Genomic DNA, 19,011 nt, shown 5'->3' with positions numbered 1-19,011 from the left:
TGCCGCCGCCTCGAGCCTGCCGGGGCCTTGCGCCCGCCCGCCCGCCGGGTGGGGTCCGGGAGCCGCCGGCCGAGGTAGGCGAGAGGCTCCCTGGCAGTGTGCGGGTGCCGACGCGCTTCCGCCACCGGCCGCGGGCGCGGTGGCGAGCGGGAACTCGCGAGGGGGCCGAGTTGCCCAGTGCCGCTCTGGAGCTCGCAGCCCTCATTACGATTTGGATTGCAATTCCCATTAGCACGGGGTGGAAACTAAAGCGCAGTAGTGGCTGGAAGGTCGGTCTCCGGGTGTTTTGGACTTTGCCTCCCAGTGACCAGGAATGCTGGGAGTTGTAATTATCCGGCAATCTTCCTGCCTGCCGTCCAGCTTCCCCAACCTGGTACCCCTCAGTGTTTCAGATTACAATTCCCAGCATCCACTAACCAGCCTAGGGATAGTGGGCTCCATGTTGGAGGTGGGCTGCTGTGGGAAGTGCTGTGATGTGGTTGTCCTGAAGTGGGGCTGCCATGCTGGCTGGGGCTGAGGGAAACCGAAGCGCAACGTCGCACGTTCATACCTCCAAGTTGGTGAGGATTCGTCCCGAGCCCCAGTGGCTTTTCCACATTCTGAGAGGGGGCTAGGAAGGCCCATGATTAAGGTGAATTTTTCTCAGGTACCTAAAAGGGCATGCTAAATTCTGTCGAATTTGAAGGGAAGATGAAAAATTTGGGGGGACTTAAGTGCAAGGTGCAGTGTGGAATTTGCAAGTGACTAATCCACAGCAAAGATTAAATTCATGGGGGCCTCCTTAGACCTAAGAGGATGCCTTGAGCATACACCCCTCTTGGCTGAACTTCCACTTTCTGAACCAGTGTTTAGTTATTTTCTTTCAAACATATTCTATACAGCAGGAGTGACATGAGCTGTTTTCTCTTTCTGTTTTGCTTCCTGCTCAGTACCTTTCAGTTCTGTAAATGAGCACTGGTATTGCATTTTTCCAGTGCTTAGGGTGGTCGAGGGGTGACCCTCTTCCTTTGGGCACTGCAGCTGGGACACCTTGGTAGTTAATATGGGTACCTCGTTAGTGTTAAATGATTACAGGTGTTTCCTTCATGACATCAATGCACAGCTCGAGATGGGGCATTGTAGGACCTGCGGAAATGGTATTGCCAAGGCTTCTGGTGGCTTCTGCCATCTGTGACACCAGGAAGACTCTGAGTCGGAGCTTATAATGAAAGCTGAAAGACCTGTATGGCTCTTTCCGTGTTATTTGATGTGTAAGGCGGAATCCTGCACCTGCCCTTTTTCTCTGGTTGGGAAATGCTGCAGTTATGCTGTTTTTTTGTCTGAGCACACACAGAATTTTGCCCTCGACTGCTCATGCTCCTCACTCCTCATTTATCTACCTAGTCTGAAAGTCGTAGAATCAGCCCCTTAATATTTCCCTTTTGCAGCTGAGGAAACAGCAGCAGTGAGGTGTGTTCATGGCCTTTGTCAATCCAGCTTTGCAGTTTGTTTGTTACTGTTTGTGCTTGCCCTCCCTCTTGGCCCGTTCTTGAAAGAGATCAAACTTTGCTCGGAGAGAAGTTAGTCTTCCAAGTGTGCAAGATCTGGGGCCAAGTCAGGCTTCCCAGCTGCAGCACTCCCCTGCCTGCTGCTCAAGGGGGCTGCTGTTGTCCGACCAGCTGCACTCATTAGTGAGTTGGTGACTCTCCATGCCAAGCATTTCCTGTTTCCGACCCCTGGAATGGCTTCCGTCTTGCTGCTTCCGTTTGCACCTCAGGAGCAAGTTGTGTCATTCGATGGGCTCAGAGCTGCCAGTGCTGCCAAGGCCTTGCCTGCTTTGGGCTGTGTCCTTAACCTCCCTCTTGTTTGCAGATGGCTCTGCAGGCCCCCGTCAGAGCCCTCCGTCGTTCATTGCCTAGGTAAACTGCAGGGTTCATCGAGCGGCTCGAGCGCCGCAGCTGAAAGGCCAGGAGAGAGAGGGGAATGCGTGATGATTCTCAGGAGAGTGGGAGTCCTGAGTGGGCTTATGCAGATGCTGCACCTGCAGAGCTGTTAAAGCTGGGACGAGGGGAGGCCTCCGAGTGGAACAGCCTCTTGGCCTGGCACTGGTATCTGTTGCAATGGGCAGCAGCAACCTGGCAGGCAGCCTCAGGCTGGAGTCCAGCTCCGCGAGGGCAACAGCACGAGGACTTTGCCCATCTCTCACGGCCCTCCGTTGGGCGGTTTGCAGGAGGCTGCCCTGTGTTTCTTGCTCCGAGGCCGTAAACACCGCAGAGCAGAGTCTGGGCAGGCATCGGCCGCTCTAGGAGGTTGGGCCCAGGCCCTTGTGTCCTTTCCTGGGCAGGAAGGCCCCGGGTGGGTCACAAAGCTCTTCCCCTGCCCTTTTCTGCTGTTGAATGGCAGCACCCCCTGCTCCCTCCCACCCCGCACTCCGCCATGCAAGTGGCTGTGCTTCCTCGGGGCAGCAGGCCGTGCCCAGCGCCCTGGGGGGGTGTCCGAGCACTGGCCGCTCCTCTGGCACTGGGCCTGCCCTCCCTCCTCATCAAGCCCTCCCAGGTGCTTCCGTCCCCGGCGCTTCTCTGCCCCGCAAACTGAGCAGGCAGCCGGGCTGGGGAGAAGGGCAGCAATTTCCTCTGTAGGCGCTGGGAGAAGTGATGGTGGCAGGCGCAGGCGGGACCTGGGCAGGCAGCCCAGATGACGCGTGGGGGCTGGCGCTGGTGGGGCGCGGCACGGTGCCACCCCAGCTCCCCCGCGGCGCACCGTGTTCCTGGCAGGAGCGGCTCGCCCACGAGGCGGGCCAGATTGCTGAGGCGGGTGGGCGGATCTGGAGGATCCCATCTTGCACCTCCACGGGCGAGGCCGCAGATCCCGAGGGGGAGGGCTGCTTGCACGTGCTCTCTTCCAGCTCGTAATGGGTCCCGGGGCTGGGGAGGCGAGCCCCTTCCTGGGAGCCGAAGCGTTCCTCGCCGCCTGTATCTGCTCAGAAAGGAGCCGGCCCTGCCAGCAGGACAGTGGGGCAGGGCTTGCCGGCCGGGCCTCGCGCAGTCTGTGGCGCGGGCTGCGCGGAGGGTGAGTGGGGAGCCGGCCCTCTGGAGGAGAGGACGGCCTCGCCCCCTTAGCGGCCTGCTCTGTGTGGGTGGAATCGATCCCCAGCTGGCCCGTAGTCAGGCATGCTGCTTGTGGAGTCCACGCCCCACATCCCACACACCCACAGCTTTCAGTGGGGTGAGGCGGCTGTGGGGCGGGGCCCAGAGCAGCCGTCCCAAAATGGAGACCCGCCCATGTACTCTGGGAGCAGTCCGTGGCTCCCTGCACTGGTTCTCAAGCCGTGGCACCCGGCCCGTGGCTCCCTGCACTGGTTCTCAAGCCGTGGCACCCGGGGTGGGGGGGGGGCGGGCTTCACAAACGAAGGCCACTTCCATGTCAGAGCAAGGTGATGCCTGCGTGGCTCGGGAGAGCATGAGCTCGGCTTTGGCCGAGGACAACGTGGCCGCGTTTCCCCTGTGCTCGGCGGGCTGCTTGGGAGGTTCTCTGTCCTCTGCCTTGGAGACAGCGGTGAGTCTCGGGCGTGTTTGGCAGCCGTGTCCCCCGGGCCAGGTCTGGCCAGGTGCGCCCTCCCCTCCCAAAGATGTCCTGGGCTCGGAGAGCCCTTTCCGCGTTGCGGGGCTTCGTGGCACATCCCTCCGAGCGCGGAGCATGCGTCTCACTCCATCCCCTCCTCTTCCAGATCGTCTATGCGGAGCGGCCGCTGACGGACAACCGCCGGTCGCTGGCGTCCTACGGCTTGAAAGACGGGGATGTGGTGATCTTGCAGCAAGTGGAGAACGCGGAGGTGCGCCCCCCCGTTCCCTTTCCTGGTGAGAAGCGTTCCCTCTTCGGCCCACGGTCCCTTGCCTACCGCCGCAAACCCCGCTTGGTGGCCTTCAGTCCCAGACCGGCTGGAAGTCCAGGCCGAACTGGAGCAGGCCCACACACCCCGCTGCCAGGACCCCCCGGATTGGGGGCCATCGGCCGTCCCACGGAGCTTCCACCTGAGGTCCCTTTGCCAATAGGCTCTGCACCAGTTTGCCACTCGAGGACACTTGCTTTGCACGAGGCGGGGAGCAGAGCGGCGAGCCATTCGGGGCAGAGGGGCCGCTGTCCCGGCATTGCTGGTGCGGCTTTCCTGCAGAGCTGCTTCTGCCAGGCCCCGGTTGCAGTGCTGCTCCAGCCTCCGGCCATCCTTGCGAGCGGAGATGGGGAGCAGCCTCGCACCGAGTCACCCAGGAGGGCCGCCCAGCTCGGGAGTGGCAGCACCAAGGGGCAGCCCTGGCTGTCCAGGTTTCAAGGGAGGGGCCCTGGCCCGCCTGGCCTGGTGTTGCCGCCAGGGCTTGAACATGGGGCTTTCTGCCAGCGGAGGCCCAGCGGGTCCAAGGCCCTGCTCCATGCGGGGCTCCCAGCTCAACAGTTCCTCTCGGAGGGCCGTCAAGCTGCCTCTCGAGTGCCTCCGGCGGGGAGAGCCCACCGCCAGCCTGGCTCGTTTGCTCCGAGGTGGCACCGCACCAACAGCCAGGAAGCGTTTCCTGCCTCCGAGCCGGAATCTGGCTTCCTGCAGCCCGAGCCCGTGATTAGCAACCTCTCCGTTTTTAAGAGCCTGGACTTGGGATTTCTCCGCCCCCACCCCCCGGGGTCCAGACACTCCGGAGGCAGGGGATGCAGTGCCGAAAGGGCCCCTGTGGGCCGGCCGGGCCAGGCCAGGCGGTCCCCCGGAAGCCAAGGGAGCCTTTGCTGCCAGTCCGTGTTGGGCGTCCTGCGCTGGATGGACCGGGGGCCCAGGTCGGAGCGAGGCAGGCGTCCGTGCCCACTGGCTACCTGCTGGCTTCGGCCAGAGCGCTGCAGACGGCCGTCCCGCGGAAGGAGTCACAGCACTGCCACGTCTCCCCCACCAGGTTTGCCCAGGATAGACTTCAGCAGCATCGCGGTGCCTGGGACGTCGGCCCAGCCGCCCCCGCCGCCCCCGCCGCAGCAGCCTGCTCCGGGGCCCCGGCCCTCTCCGCCCGAGCTCCCCACCGCCCCACAGGGCCTGGACAACCCGGGGCTGCTGCGGGACATGCTCCTGGCCAACCCGCATGAGCTTTCCCTGCTGAAGGAGCGCAACCCACCCCTGGCAGAGGCTCTGCTCAGCGGGGACCTCGGTGAGTGCGGGGCAGCGGCTTTCCTCCCAGGACTGAGGAGCCGGGGGGCTCCCTCCGTGGGGAGCAGTGGGCGTGCAGGGGTGCGGGGGCAGATTCTCCCAGGAGCAGCACGCCGGCTGCAGCACGCCCGCAGGAGCTCGACCTTTGGCAGGGGCATCCCAGCCTCGGACGGGGCTGGAGGGACCGCCAGGGAGCCACCAGGCTGGGGAGAGGGCCGGGGCTGCCTCTGGAGCGTGGGGGGCAGTGGGGGGCCGGGGGCCTTGGTGGTGGCCGCCCTCCTCCGAGGTGGGGCCGCCTCGGCTCGGGGGGGGGGGTTGTTCTGGAAGCCGCTGGCGTGCACGTCGCTGAACGGAAGCCGAAGCGGGCCGCCACCGGGCGAGCCACGTGGCGTGCCTTCAGGGCTGGGGGTTCTGCTGGATTTCCCCTGCCCCCCCTTTGAAGGCAAGTGCTTTGTCTTACTCCAGAAAAGTTTACCCGGGTTCTGCTGGAGCAGCAGCAGGATCGAGCCCGCAGGGAGCAGGAGAGGATCCGCCTGTTCTCCGCCGACCCGTTTGACCTCGAGGCGCAGGCCAAGATCGAGGAGGACATCAGGTAGCCGCTCCGTGGGGGGCGGGTGGGACGCTCCTGCCTGCCGGGCGAGTCCCGAGGAGCGTGTGGGAGGCAGCTGCGCTTCCTGCCCACGGACTGCCTGGTGGGCACGGAGGCTGCGTGCGGGCAGGGGCGGTCTCGGAGGCTGGGGAGCGGCTCTGTCACTGGGCTCGGGGGGCCCGTGCTCTGGTCCCTGCGGGGGAGGAGGGATGGCTTGGGGAGGCCCCGTGACCCCGTGCTGCCCTCGGCTGCAGGCAGCAGAACATCGAGGAGAACATGACGATCGCCATGGAGGAGGCGCCGGAGAGCTTCGGCCAGGTGGTGATGCTCTACATCAACTGCAAAGTGAACGGGCACCCGGTCAAGGCCTTCGTGGATTCAGGTTGGGCTCCCGTCTCTTGCCTTCCGGGCCGCTCTGCCCTCGGGCCCACAGGAGAGCACCCGGGCCAGTTCTGCTTGGGACCACCCCAGTGAAGGGGTGGGTGGGTGGGGGCGGGCTCTTCCTCTTCCACTTCCTCAGCTGCAGCCCCGGCCCGGCCCGGCCCGCGTGGATGCGTGCGTCAGGTGACGGCCGCCATCTTGTGTCCGGCAGGCGCACAGATGACCATCATGAGCCAGGCTTGTGCGGAGAGGTGCAACATCATGCGGCTGGTGGACCGGCGCTGGGCGGGCATCGCGAAAGGGGTGGGCACCCAGAAGATCATTGGGCGCGTGCACCTTGGTAAGCAGTCGGGGGCTGCCCCGCGGGCTCCGGGGGAGCGGCTCTTCCGGGAGGGCGGGGGTCCCCAGCAGTGACACGTTGGCCCCTTGCCCCCTGCCGCTCTCAGCCCAGGTCCAGATCGAGGGCGACTTCCTGCCGTGCTCGTTCTCCATCCTGGAGGAGCAGCCCATGGACATGCTGCTGGGGCTCGACATGCTGAAGCGCCACCAGTGCTCCATCGACCTCAAGAAGAACGTCCTGGTGATCGGCACCACGGGCTCGCAGACGACCTTCCTGCCCGAGGGGGAGCTCCCCGAGTGCGCGCGGCTGGCCTACGGGGCCGGGCGGGAAGACGTGCGGCCGGAGGAGATCGCCGACCAGGAGCTGGCGGAAGCTCTGCAGAAGTCCGTCGAGGAAGCAGGTACTGTCGGGGGCGGGGGGCGAGCGCCGGCGTGGCAGCTGCCCCTGCTCCGCGGCTGGGCAGGGCAGCTCGGGAAGGGTGCGTCCCTCTGGCTTCCCGGTGGGGAGTGGCCGCAGCGTGAGGTGGCGGTGGCGGCGGCACGTTGCGGGAGCGGTGGCCGGGGATGCGAAGGGGCTTGCGCTGCGGCATAACGGGCGGGTTTCAGGCCGCTGCTAGGCGCTGGGTTGCAGACGGGCGGTCTGGCGCGCTTGGGCCCCGGCCCCGTGGGGATCCCTCCCCCGCCTGCGCTGGCTCCCTCGGCTAAGGTGGGTAAGTCTGGGTTGCCTGGGCAGCGCTCTTCGGTCGGTTGCTGTGTCTGTGTGTGACTCGGAAAGGGAAAGCACGTTCCCTGGGCTCCGGGGTCGTCCCACAGAGCTGGCACTCCCCAGAGGTCCTGCATGGCGGCCCCCGTCTGCCCTGCCAGCAGAACTGCTGTGGGGGGCAGAAGGGCGGCGGGTGGGGAAGGCCCCTGGAGGCTGCATGCGAGTGTTGCTTGGGGCCGGGCTGCGGGGTTTGCTGCTCGAGTTTTGGGAGTGCTTCTCACCTTAAAAACTTTACTTTAAAAGCAGTGGATTGCCCTACTTGGGGTGCAGTTTTAGTCTATTAATAATTGAAGCACCTGTAAAATCTAACCGATTAACCAGTTAAAAGGCCGCCGTCTTGGCCGTTTGCCAGAGTCTTTGCTTTGTTTGTACTCGGTTGGCCAAGGACTGAGGAGCTGCTTCAAGGTAGCTCAGGCTGCAGGACCCTGGTTTTCCCGAGGCCCCAGATGGATTGGAACCGGGATCTGCGTCCGCCTTTCTGGGCATACCGGCTCCCATCCGCACACGCAGCCGGCCCCAGCACCCCCCCCCCCCCCTTGGCCAAGCCCTTGCGAACCCAAGGAGCGTCCCCCCCGTCCCCCCCGAGACCGTGTGCCCTGCAGAACAACCTGCACGAAGTACAGTGGGCCCGGCCGGGGGGCTTCAGTCACGCGAAGCACCGGAACAGTGGCTGACGCCCCCATGTCTCCCCCACCTCTTTGGAATGCCAGTTGCTGCCGGATTTTTCCAAGAGCGCCACGTCAGCCGAGCGGATGGGAGGGCGCGGCCGCGAGGGCGCCACAGGGGCTCCGGATGTGCCGCCCACCGCAGGTCCCTGTGCATCCTCCTCTAGGAGCCGCTTCCCCACCCCAGGAGTCGCTCGCCGCCGCGCTGGTTCGGACATTAAAGCTGCTGCCTCGAGTGCCAAGCGTGGTCTTGAGTTGTGTTCACGCCTTGGGGCACCGGACCGGAGAGGGCGGGTGCAGCCGGATGACGCCGGGGAGCCCCCGCTGCCGGGCTCTTAGCAGGGCCTTCCCGGGTCGTCCGTCCAGGCGCTGGGCCGGGCAGGCAGGATCTCTGCCGCGGCAGCAACCGCAGCCCTTCCACCCCGCGCTCTTGAAGACCCTGGGCATTGGCCGAGGGGCTGCTGACGGGCTGTGCGGGCACCGGGCCCGTCTGGGCGGCGCTCCGGCCCCTTACTGTGGCCCCCCGGCCCCCTCCCGCACGCCTTTCTCTCCTCCTCTTGGCCAGAGCCAGCGCAGCTCAGCTTAGCAAACCGCAGCCTCGTGGCTGGTGAGTCCCTCGCTTCCCCGTCCCTTGCCAGCCTCGTCCTAAAGATCTGGGCCGGTCACGTTCAAGTCACGCCCAGAGGAGGAAGCGTGCACCGTGTGCCTTCTTTGGACAGCGGCCTGGAGCATTCCTTTTGGGAAAAAGACGGCATTCCAGACCAGGAAAGGAGCTAGCCAGCGTGGTAGCTGTTCCCGTCTAGCCCTGCTTAATCTTGATTCCTGTGGCCCATCGCAGAGGCGTGCAGGCGTAGGGACCCTGGCAGTGAGAGATTTGCAGAGGCGGGCTGTGCCTGCCTGCTCTGACACGTCCAGCCAGCGCCATGTCCAGCTTCTTGTGTAGGAAGGAAGGAGGCAGAGGAGAGCCCGAGGCCCGCCAGGGTCTTCTTTCCGTCACACACTCTCTCAAAGAGCAGCGAGGTCTGGATGGCAGGAGAGCAGAGAGGAAAGCGGGCAAGGAGAACTGGCCACGAGCGAGAGCTGCCTGGCACCCGCCTTGGGCTGGCGCAGAAGCTTGGCCAGGACCTTCGTGCAACACGGGCGCTCCAGCGTTTGCTGGGCGTGGGCATGGACACGGCTTCCCCAACATGCCACCTTTCTGTCCCCGCGGAGCGCCTCCACCTCCTGCTAGTACAGCCTCGGGCTTTGCTTTCCGCATGGGCCTGGCTTGGTTCCATGTGGGCCAACTGGAGGACAGAGGCAGAGCAGAGAGCAGGCCCAGGAAGGAGGCAGCAAGTCCAGCGAGGCCGAGCCTAGGGAGCAGAAGCAGCCACCCAGGGCCCCCGCCAGAGCAGACTCCGCCCGGAGAGCAGCGACTTCTCGGTCGACGAGAGGAGCCCGGCCCTGCATGCCGTGAGGAGAGGCGCGTGGCCCGGAGGAGCGGGCCGGGTCGAGGCAGGGATGCCCAGAGGCGGCAGGGCCAGCGCTGGCTGCATGCATGCGGTGTTGCTAACACGAGTTTGGTGTGTTTGTCTCCTAATCCGGACAGAGCGCCAGAGGCCTTGATGCATGTGCTGTGGGTTTGCTGCCGCTGGAGCGGGCCACAGACCAGGTACTGCGAGCTCTTCTGCCGGCGCCTCGAGGCGGGGGGGGTGGGACGGACCGCTTCCCGCCCCGGGGCTCAGCGGGCTGGTGTGGAGCAGGCCCGCGGAGGAGGGGGAGCCGCAGCGCCCGGGTCGGAGGGACGGTGCCGATCGACGGGGCGGCCGCACTGCCCGCGCAGAGCTTCTCGGAGAAGCAGCCGCGGGGCAGGAGTGGACGCCTCCGGCCACGCACAGCTTGCCGAGCGCCCGGGCCCCGAATGCGCGCGTGCCCCACATGCAGCTCGTCTCGCAAAGCCGATGGGTGAGAAGGCCGCGAGCCACGCCGCCATGCGCACCTTCCCACGCTGCGTGCGGGAACGCGCCGGCCGGCCGGGAGGGTTGGGCCGAGCCCAACGAACGCCGCTTCTTTAGGGGGGCCTCCGCGTAAGTATCTTTAGGGCACGCAAGCGTCCCTCGGACAGCCACCGCACCGCTGGATCCTTTGCCCCGTTGCCTGCCTTGTGCTGGAAAGAAGAAAAGGGCCGCTTTGTTTGGACAGTAACAGCGTTCCACCAAATACTAACTCGGGTAGATTTCCTGCCGAGCCTGCCCTGAGCGCGCGCCTTGCGTAGCGGACCCTCGCAGCCCCTTCCGTGGGCTCGCTGCTGCTGATTCTCCCCCCTGATGTGCAGGCGCTAAGCACTCGAGGCAGATGTGGGATCGAGGCATGTGGTGTGCAGACAGAGAAGCCCGTTCATGTGGCCGCGGCCAACCTTTGCTAGTCGGGTGGCCCTCCCTCCCTCCCTCCCTCTGTGTTGGGACTCCGATTCCCAGCACCTACTGGGAGCGGCGGTCATGCCACGCCTGGGGAGCAGGCGGGTTGGGGCGGCCGGCTTTGCAGAGCGGCTGGTGGGGGAAGCCTTTCAGGGAGGAGAGAGGCCGGGGTGGCTTCTCCCAAGGGCCCCAGTGAAGCCGGCCCCGCAACGCAGCCCACGCCTCTCTTGGGGGTGCCAAACAAGGCCCTGCCCCCCACATCCGGGACCCCACGATCTGCTCCCCCCCCATCCAGAGTTTCACACCCTCTTTCCCTTTCCTCCCATGTACAGAGAATAGTGACAAAGAAACTACCTCACTAGGAACACCATTGTTACCAACTTCCGACGGATCTAAATGTCCAGCCCATTTTCGGGAGAAGGGCCCTGAGACCGCGTGCCCCCCGAGCCGCTTGCTCGACCGTTCAGCCTCTGCTCCTTCCGTTTGCTCCCACGAGGGCGGCCGAGCCGTGTCTCTCCATCCTCGTGCTGCAAAGTCTGTGGACTCTCTTCCTGAATGCTCAATCACTCTCGAAAATCACGGGCCGCCTCTGCCGCCACCGAACCTGCCTGATCGTGTTGCTTCTGCCCACGCCAGCGACGCTTCAGCTGAAAGCACTGGAGCAGGACCCTGCCCCGGTCCGGCGGTCCTGTCACCAAATGCTTTCGGGAAGCCTCTTGCTTGTGTCGGGCTGCACAAGTCCATGCCTGAAGACAACCACCTGGAGATGGAGCCTCCCGTTGAAGCCGGTGGAAGGGGGACGGACAGCGCTCGCGGGCCGGCCCAGGAGCGGGACCCGCCCTTGCTTTCCCAGCACGCGGAATGGAATCAAGCACATGAGCTTCATTTGGACCCCAAGGCGTGCGATTCCGGGCAGGAACACGCTCTCGGCGAGCACTGTGAGCCAAGTGGCAGGGGAAATTGGAGCCCGGCGGCGGGTTTGTCACAGGCCGCTCATGCCAAGTGGGGCTTTGATGACTTGCTTTCTGGCGGAGGACGCCCCGTGGAAGGAGAGATGGGGGTTTCCTTTGGGGAGGGGAGGATGCCGGAAGGCGTTCCGCACAGGTGCCCGGGAGGCGACACCTTCATGGACGTGGATGTCACCAAGGAAGCTCTTCCTGTTGCCACGGATCCTTCCACAAATCCGGACGCTGCTTTGGCAGATGCGGTTGACTCCGGAGGCGCCGTGACGAAGGCACCGTCCTCCTTGCCCACTGGCCCCACTCCTGCGAGCGACCTGAGGCAGCCTGGGAGGCCCGCTGCGCAGTCGGCAGAATCACCCACCGCCGCCATGCCTGCGGTCCCTCCCGGAGGCCAGCCGAGCGACCGGGCCGAAGACCCCTGCGTCTCCCTCAGCTCTGCCCTGAAGGAGCTCCATCAGCTGCTGGTTGTCAGCTCCAAGCAGGACTTCAGAGTTGCTCAGCATGAAGACGGCCTCCAGGCAGCAGCTGCCCCCACAGAGCACGCGGCCATTTCCCAAGAGGAGCGTGAGCAGACCTGCCCGGACAGCCAGGGTCTGCGGCTCTCCCTGCCCGGGTGGGGGGGTGTTGAGGCCTCGGCAGGGGCGCCGTCCTCGGAGGCTGCCACGGAGAGCAGTGGCGCTCGGGGGATGGCCCACCTGGCTGTGCGCTGCAGGCAGAACACGCTGGTCATCCACGAGTCTTCAGAACTGAGCCGCTCGGTCTTGCTGAGCTCCTCAGCTGCGTCAGATCAGCTTCAGTGCGGCGAACGCCCCGAAATCCTGTCTCAGCATTCGTCCTCTGGCCAAGCTCTCGGCGGTGAAGCCTCGGGGCAAACCCAGCCCCCCATCTCACGCCTCGCACAAGGCCCGGTTGCTCCGGGCGTTGTGGCCGAAGAACCTGGCGTGCCAGGTGCCTCGGATGCGGATGCTCAGAGGCTGCCACACGGGGGGCCAGCAGAGGCCCCCTCCCTTCTGCCTGCCGGCTCCCCTGATCCTGCAGCTGCTCCTCGGCCCGCCGCTTTCCCTCCGAGGGCCATCGACGCGATCGTGCGGGCTGGCTTCACACCCCAGGAAGCCGGCGAGGCTCTGGAGCAGGCGGGGGGGAACGCAGACCTCGCCCTCCTCTTTTTGTTAGCCAAGAACATTGTCGTTCCCACGTAGCCGTGGCAAAAACCCGCCTGCCTGCTGGTTTGTGCATCCTTTTTAAAGAGTATATTTGACTGCACAGAGTATCCTGCTTGGGTGACTGAGCTGTACTTTTTTAAGAGAAACAGGGAAAAATAATCATTTATTTTCTGCCAAAGTATCTTCTGTCTGGTTCTCTTGTTAAATTTAGGGCTTTTAAAAGAAGCAAATATTGGAATTGTATTGATGCAATGGCTTTTGATTACTAAGGCAATGGATAATGAAATAAAGAGTCTTTATTTAAACACCTGGGTTTAGAACGAGGTGCAAAGCTAGGTGTGGGAAGCTACACCTGTCAAGCGTGTCCTTCCAGAAAGCCCGTCTCCTCCTGGGCAAGCCTCACATGAGCAGGAGCGCTGGCGCTGCGCCCGGCTCCCTTTCCCGTCGGTGGGAATTGCATACGCTGGCGATGATCTCGGAACTCCTGCCTGGATCCGCGGAGGGCAGGACGTAGGAACGGGTGCGAACACACGCAGGTGCGGCATGTGCAGCTTTGGGAGGGGGAGGCACACAAGCCAGGAGCCACGCTCAGGTGGGCACGCTCACAGCACCGCTGTCGGACTGCGCCGCGCACGGTTTGCGAGGAGCGCCCACCTGTGTCGGAGGCGGCCTCAGAAGATCCTTGCCCAAGGCGGCCTCACTCGGGAAGAGCGGGGCTCTCGTGAGCGCCGCCTCAGCCCTGCCGTCAGCACCTGCGCCAGGAGAACCTGGAGACCTGCACCTTGCACTCTTCGTGCAGCGGGCTCTCGGGGCCGTGTCTTGCGACTTGGTAATCCACCTTTCTTGCCGTGCGTGGTCTAACATGCAGGAATCACCTCTGAGCCCACAAACAGCGCAGCAGAGATGGGCATTCCAAACTCTTAAACTTTTTTTTCCTAAAAGATCCAACTACAAAAATATTCCAGGCTTCTCTGGAGCGTGTTCAGTTTACGGAAACCGGCTGGGTCTAGAACGTGGTGACAGGCAGACACTGGTTAGCCAGTTCTGAAGGCAAACATGGTGAAAGGTTTCGATTTCCTGGCCCTGGTGGGTCTGTGCATGGGACTCTTCCCCCACTCTCAGGAGAGAAGCGCTGGCTTTTTCAATAGACGTCTTATCCTGAAATGGTTTGAATTTGCAGTGGGGAGGCAGTGAGCAAAGATGTTGGTTAGCCCCGTATAGCTGTCCAGCGTGTTCAACTGTAGATCTTGAGTAGGTCATTTCAGGTCCCGCAACATCCTGAAGTTCTTGCTGCGTATCAAAGGAGACTCGGGTTAAAATAGTCTAATGCTGGGTCATTTTGAGAGCTGAGCAGCTCAAGTTCCTTGCACTGCCCCAGACACTGTTTACAACTGGAGTCTAGTTCTCAGTGGACTAAAACAATTTGTGGCTAGGTTGGTTTGGAGCAATGAGCAAAGCGGCACTTAATGATGAACAAGCTCTAATCGGAATCAGTTATTAAAGCGAAAGTAATATGAAAAGAGCAGGGAGTGAGGAGTTTTAAAAACACTCCTGGATGCGGTGAGACAGTCTCTGTTTCCTGTTTGAACCATAGAGGTGCTGGAACGCAGATGGCGCCCGCCTGCCGCATGGTGTTCTCGAAAGCAGCGGAAAGGCGGGTGCCGCCAGGCTGCTTGACACTGCTGCTGGTCTGACCCGAAAGGCTATTTTGTGAGGCAGAGAGGAAAACTTGCTCAGGAAACCGAGTCTGCTAGTGTAAGATTTGCTGGTGGTTTGCTGCTTAAACCTTCAAAGGTGCCACATTTGTAGTTTTTCTTGTGTGTTTTATGACTATTTTGAGAGTACTTTTCTCTACCACCCTGCACAAGAAGGAAGCAAGGTTAAAAAATCTGGCAGACTGACCTGAAAGAAAGGGCAACGCTGTGAGGCTGCGTGGCCCAGCCCAGTCTTTCAGAAGGCTGTTTTCCACGGCCAGGAGCTTGCAGTTCACGTGCCTACCCTTCGCTTGACTGTGGTGCTGAGGGCGAGCCGGGGGGCCTGTTCGTTCACTCTGCCTCCGAGTGGGTTCCTTTTGTTCTGACCAACCCAAGGAGCTACCTGCTGTTTCGAACCAAGGGAAATTATCTCGGAGAAGACACAGAATTGAAAGCTGGCCCCGTGCAGGGCAAGGCTTGCGGGTCCCAGGCGATGTTTTTGAAGTTGCCCCCTGTGCAGTGTAGCTGCCGCCTTCTCCCAAAGAGGCGGAAGCCTGGTTCTCGGCATGCTGAGCCCTCTTTGTGCTGCCGCAGGTTTGAAGCACAGCGTGTGAGCCCAGTCTCCATCCCGGGGGCAGAAACCGGCCTTGTGCCTGTAGCCCTCGTTTTCCCCCTGCCGGCAGCCTGTGCCAGAGCTTTCCATGCAGAAAGTCGGGCTCCAGGAAGGAGTGAGACTGACGCCGCCCCCTCTTGCCTTTTCTGCCGCCTGTAAGAGCAGGAGCGTCTTGATGGGTCCGAGCAAGGCCTTCCGCCTGCTCAGTGGCCACCCCAACCCCTGTGGGAAGGCCAAGGATGGCCCGGGGCACCGGCACCCTCCCCTCGCACGCAGGGAGACAGGTGACCCCCCAGCCCGCTGTTCTGTCTGCTCTGGCTCTTGGTCCCCAGGCAGTGTGAGCCACACGTCAGGGACAATTTTGTGGGCTTTTTTTTTTGAGGTCCACTTGACAGAAAACTGCTGGGCTTTTGCGGGGTGGGGGGCATTCTGAGCAGCACAACTGGCCTTTTGGAGACTGCCCCAGCTTCACGCCAGCCCTCCGCTTGGCAAGTCGGAAGCTCTTTCATGGAGCTGCAGGTCCCTGTAAGCGCTGAGATGTTTTCACAGAGTGACGGACTCAGAACAAGAAACTCCGGGGCAATGAATTGTTTCGCATTCTCCCAATTGGAAGGGGAGAACAGACTCCTGGCCACTGCGGAGGGTAGTTCGGTTTCCTGTTTGATAAATGAGCCACTGCGGAGGGTAGTTTGGTTTCCTGTTTCTGATCTTGAGCCTCAGAGTTGAGTGTCAAAGGCTGGCACAAAATCCGGAGCACCTGGCTTGGGTGTTGCAGGTCCGAGCTGCGACCGCTGACTGTGTCGGAGCGACACTGGGGAAAACGGAGGGCTTCACCTGCTGGAAAAGCTTCCGCCACCCTAGGTGGGCTTGATCTTTAAGTTGAGGGAAACAAAGTACTTTTTGATCTTTCACAGAGATTGCCCTGGTTTTCGCAGACTTGAGCATCATGCATGTCTTTTAGGAACGCAGGCTTTGGCCAGCGGATTTCCTCATTCACAGGGGTGTGAGGGGAGGATTTCTGGGAGAGCTTTGAATGAGGCTGGAGGCTCCTTTGCATAAGATGCTGCAGTCTTGGACTTGGGGTGCGTCAGCCTTTGTAAACCTCGTGATCTTGGTTTCCGCCTGTCCATGACCACAACTAGCACCTTTGCAGAGTGGGGCCTCTGGCACCTGTATCCAAATTGCGTCTCTCTGCACGGGACACAGACGAGCGTGAGCAGTTGGGCGCAGAGACACAAACTCTGCACAGTAGCGCCAGACAGAAAAATAATTCTGAAATCACGCCTGGTTGGCAGCAGACTGGGAAACTCAGTTGGGGGATTTAAGACGTGTGTCCAAACAGAACATTTCCCAGGCGGAGCAGGGCACCCCGTGAGGCGCATGGATGAGGTGGCGTCCCATTCTGAGACTTTGCAAAGCAGCCATTTTGTTTGGGCAGATGTACCCCGGAACATTTATTTGCTATTTGCCGGTTTGCTTCTTTCTCTACTGTTGTAAATCCAAGCAGGATCTTCAAGCCGTTTGGTTGCCATCCTTGAGCCCAGGTTACGGCAACGTAATTGCTGAAGGCATCACGACCTCTCAGGAATCTCTGCATTCTTTTGCTTCCATGCCCTCCTTTCCTTCTGGGCCGGAACGTGTGTGGGCTGGCCGCCTTGGCTTCTGGCTGCCACGCTCCGAGGGCGTTTGGGCTTTCTCTTTTTCCGGATCAGGTTATGGATTTCCATTCTTGCTCTTTGTAGCCCAGGTTTGACTTTTTACAGAAAATATACTTGGGGATTGTTTCTCAATAGGAAAAATGTATAAACGTCTCAACAATAAAACATGTTTTATCATAATGGTTTTCTGCTAAATTTCCTTGACCCGTAGCAGGCTGGGCAGAGATGCAGGGTGAGGAGTGCCAGCAGCCTCCGCTTTGCCGAGGACGTAGCATGAGAAGCCAGCCCTCTGAGGACGCCAGGCCAAGGAAGCCCCGAGACCGTGCAGCTGCACAAGAGCGGTAGAAAAGTAGGTGCCTTTGCTCAGGGCGGGACTTCACACGTGCATTTGCACACTCGGAAGAAGGGTGCACACTTACTTACCAAGTCCCAGATAAGTAAGGCTGGGAACTGCCTCCTTTCATCCTTGTGGCCAGAGCCTCCAAGGGCTGCGCAGTCATGTGCAAAGGGAGGAAATCGGCTCCCATGGTGCTCAGTCCTCCAGATTCCTCCCTGGAAGCCGAGCCTCCGCTCCCGGGTGCCTTGGGTGTGGCCGGAGCAACCTGGGGGGACAGGTGTGCACAGGCTGAGCAAATCGGGACGTGCTTGTGCCCTGGCAGAGCTCGCGGCGTGCCACGTGTGCTTCCACGCTCAGGAGATCGGCACTGCCTCGTGCACAGGAAGCGTGCGCAGCTGTCAAACGTGGGAAGCTGGCCCGGCTTCCGGGCCTTTGCAAAGTCTTGCAGCAGAAGCAAGGGCGGTGGGGGGTCCCCAGGAGTGCGTGCAAACAGGTAAATTGGTGGACGAGGCAGAGAGGCCGATCGGGCTTGTGGCTTTACTTTGCAACGGCCGCTGGAATGAGAACGGAGGGTTAGAAATCCTCACAGGCCACTACTGGGAAAAGGAGGCTGCCCGCAAGAAGAAAGGCTGCAAGACTGCCCCCCCACCCCCGCCGCCGTCCTTCCCAGTAGTCGGGTGCAAAACCAGCGGGAGCATCGCCGTTCTCGGCTACGTGCGCAGCTGGTTTTCCCTGAAACGTGGTCAGGCAGGTTTCCCTCGCAAGTGCGGGTGTGGTGCCAGCCAGGCGCCTCTCCTCCGGGACACGTCATTCCTCCGCCAGCCGGGCGGCCGGCTGTGCAGGGTGGCTCTGGCTGGTGCTGCTGCGACAGGCCAGAGCCCGCAGCACCTGCCTTGCAGGCAGAGGCTCCCAGGAGATGCTCCCAGAAGGGTCGGGAAGACATCTTGGCAAGCCGCTGCTGAACGCCAACAAAACACAGCTAGACGGAGAGAAGGCCTCGGCTTGGCAGAAGGCAGCGTCTGCTGTTCCCCAGCCAGCTGCTGCTTCTGCACCTTGAGGACTAGGGACTTTGGGAAGGGCTGTAACTCAGTAGTGATGGACTTGCCTTCCATGGGGAAGATCCTGGGTTTGAGCTTGATGGTATCCTCAGGGCAGGCTGGGAAATAGCCCTGCCTGAAAGCTGGAGAGCTGCTGGTCCCAGTCGATACGGACCGTTGTGGGCGGGATGGACCAGGCAGGGGCTGGTCCAGTGCAATGCAGCTTCTCGTGCTCTTGGTGCCTCTAAGGGTACGAGGTCAGCAGGGGCTGGGCTGAGAGAGCGAGCCGGAAGGCAACTGTGAGGGACAGGAGGCATTCAAGGAGACCTCGCATCCCTGAGCACAACGCTCCCATAGGAAGTGGGCGTGTCTGGGTGCCTCAGCCTAACCAGTTGCTCCCGGCTACTGGGAAGGAGAGCCTGTGTGCAGTGGCCTGGCCCAGCAGACGATGGGGCTGTGCAGGGTGGCCTTGCTTGTGCCTCTTTGTACCGCGGTCGAGCGGTGACGAGTGGCGTGTGGCACTCGGCCTTCCCTCGCTGATTGTGCAGCTCCATGCAAGCTTTCCACTGTAAGCTGCTGAGGCAGAGACTTGTCCTCTCGTGCTCTGGAAAGTAACGTGTGTTATGTTAATGCCTGGCTGGGGGAGAATGCAAAATATTGAGATTATTATTTTTCCCACCAGTTCCGCTGCAGCAAGCAAGGAGATGTAATTAACTGCAGCACCCTTGATTCAGGTGTTGAAGTGTGGGAAGGGGAAAAATGTACATTAGACGGTGCGAGCACGATCGTTACTTTGCATTATGTGGGCGAAGGATAAAACGGGAGCGCTGGACGGAGACGTGAAGTCGATCTGGGACCGGTTTCCCGTGCCGGCCCGTTCGCACGGGCTCCGGGCGGCTCGCGAGGATGGCAACCCGCGAGCGCCGGGCCTTGCTGCGCAGGCGCCCTTGCGGCGAGCAGCTCCGCCCGAGGAGCGGAAAGAGCGAACGAGCCTGCCGCGGGGGCGTGGCCTCGGCAGCCCCCTCAGTGACGCGCGCGCACTACATCTCCCGGCGTCCCCTGCGCGGGGGCGGCGGCCGCGCTCCGGCTCTGCTGCGGGCCGCGCGGGGCGGCGACGCGACGGGCCGGGCGGCCCACGCGCCGCAGCCTCCGCCCCTTCCTGGGCGCCGCCCGCCCGTCACGAGGGGAGGGCCCGATCCGCGCCGCGCCGCGCCGCCTCGCTCGCTCGCTCGCTCGCTCGCTTCCCGGCAGAGCGCGGGACG

The 19,011-nt window shown here is 62.2% G+C and overlaps 1 protein-coding gene across 4 annotated transcripts; it reads left to right on the top strand.

The window, feature by feature from the left end:
• Positions 1–3,384: 3,384 nt before the first annotated feature.
• On the top strand, positions 3,385–12,715 carry DDI2 (DNA damage inducible 1 homolog 2). Of its 4 annotated transcripts, XM_044421251.1 has the most exons (8): positions 3,385–3,811; positions 4,908–5,153; positions 5,618–5,744; positions 5,996–6,123; positions 6,334–6,462; positions 6,569–6,862; positions 9,478–9,540; positions 10,618–10,714. In XM_044421251.1, the coding sequence occupies exons 1-7, from the start codon at positions 3,400–3,402 to the stop codon at positions 9,492–9,494; spliced, it is 1,353 nt and encodes a 450-aa protein (XP_044277186.1). In that variant the 5' UTR covers positions 3,385–3,399; the 3' UTR covers positions 9,495–9,540; positions 10,618–10,714. The 4 variants fall into 4 exon arrangements, with proteins under 4 accessions (XP_044277186.1, XP_044277185.1, XP_044277187.1 ...); XM_044421250.1 differs by lacking the exons at positions 9,478–9,540; positions 10,618–10,714 and adding an exon at positions 7,935–9,448; XM_044421252.1 differs by lacking the exons at positions 9,478–9,540; positions 10,618–10,714 and adding an exon at positions 7,935–9,448 and having other exon boundaries at positions 3,549–3,836.
• Positions 12,716–19,011: the final 6,296 nt, after the last annotated feature.

Source organism: Varanus komodoensis, unplaced genomic scaffold, assembly GCF_004798865.1.
Source record: "Varanus komodoensis strain SLA01 unplaced genomic scaffold, ASM479886v1 scaffold116, whole genome shotgun sequence".
NCBI lineage: Eukaryota > Metazoa > Chordata > Lepidosauria > Squamata > Varanidae > Varanus > Varanus komodoensis.
This window is presented reverse-complemented; position numbering and strand designations above follow the sequence as displayed.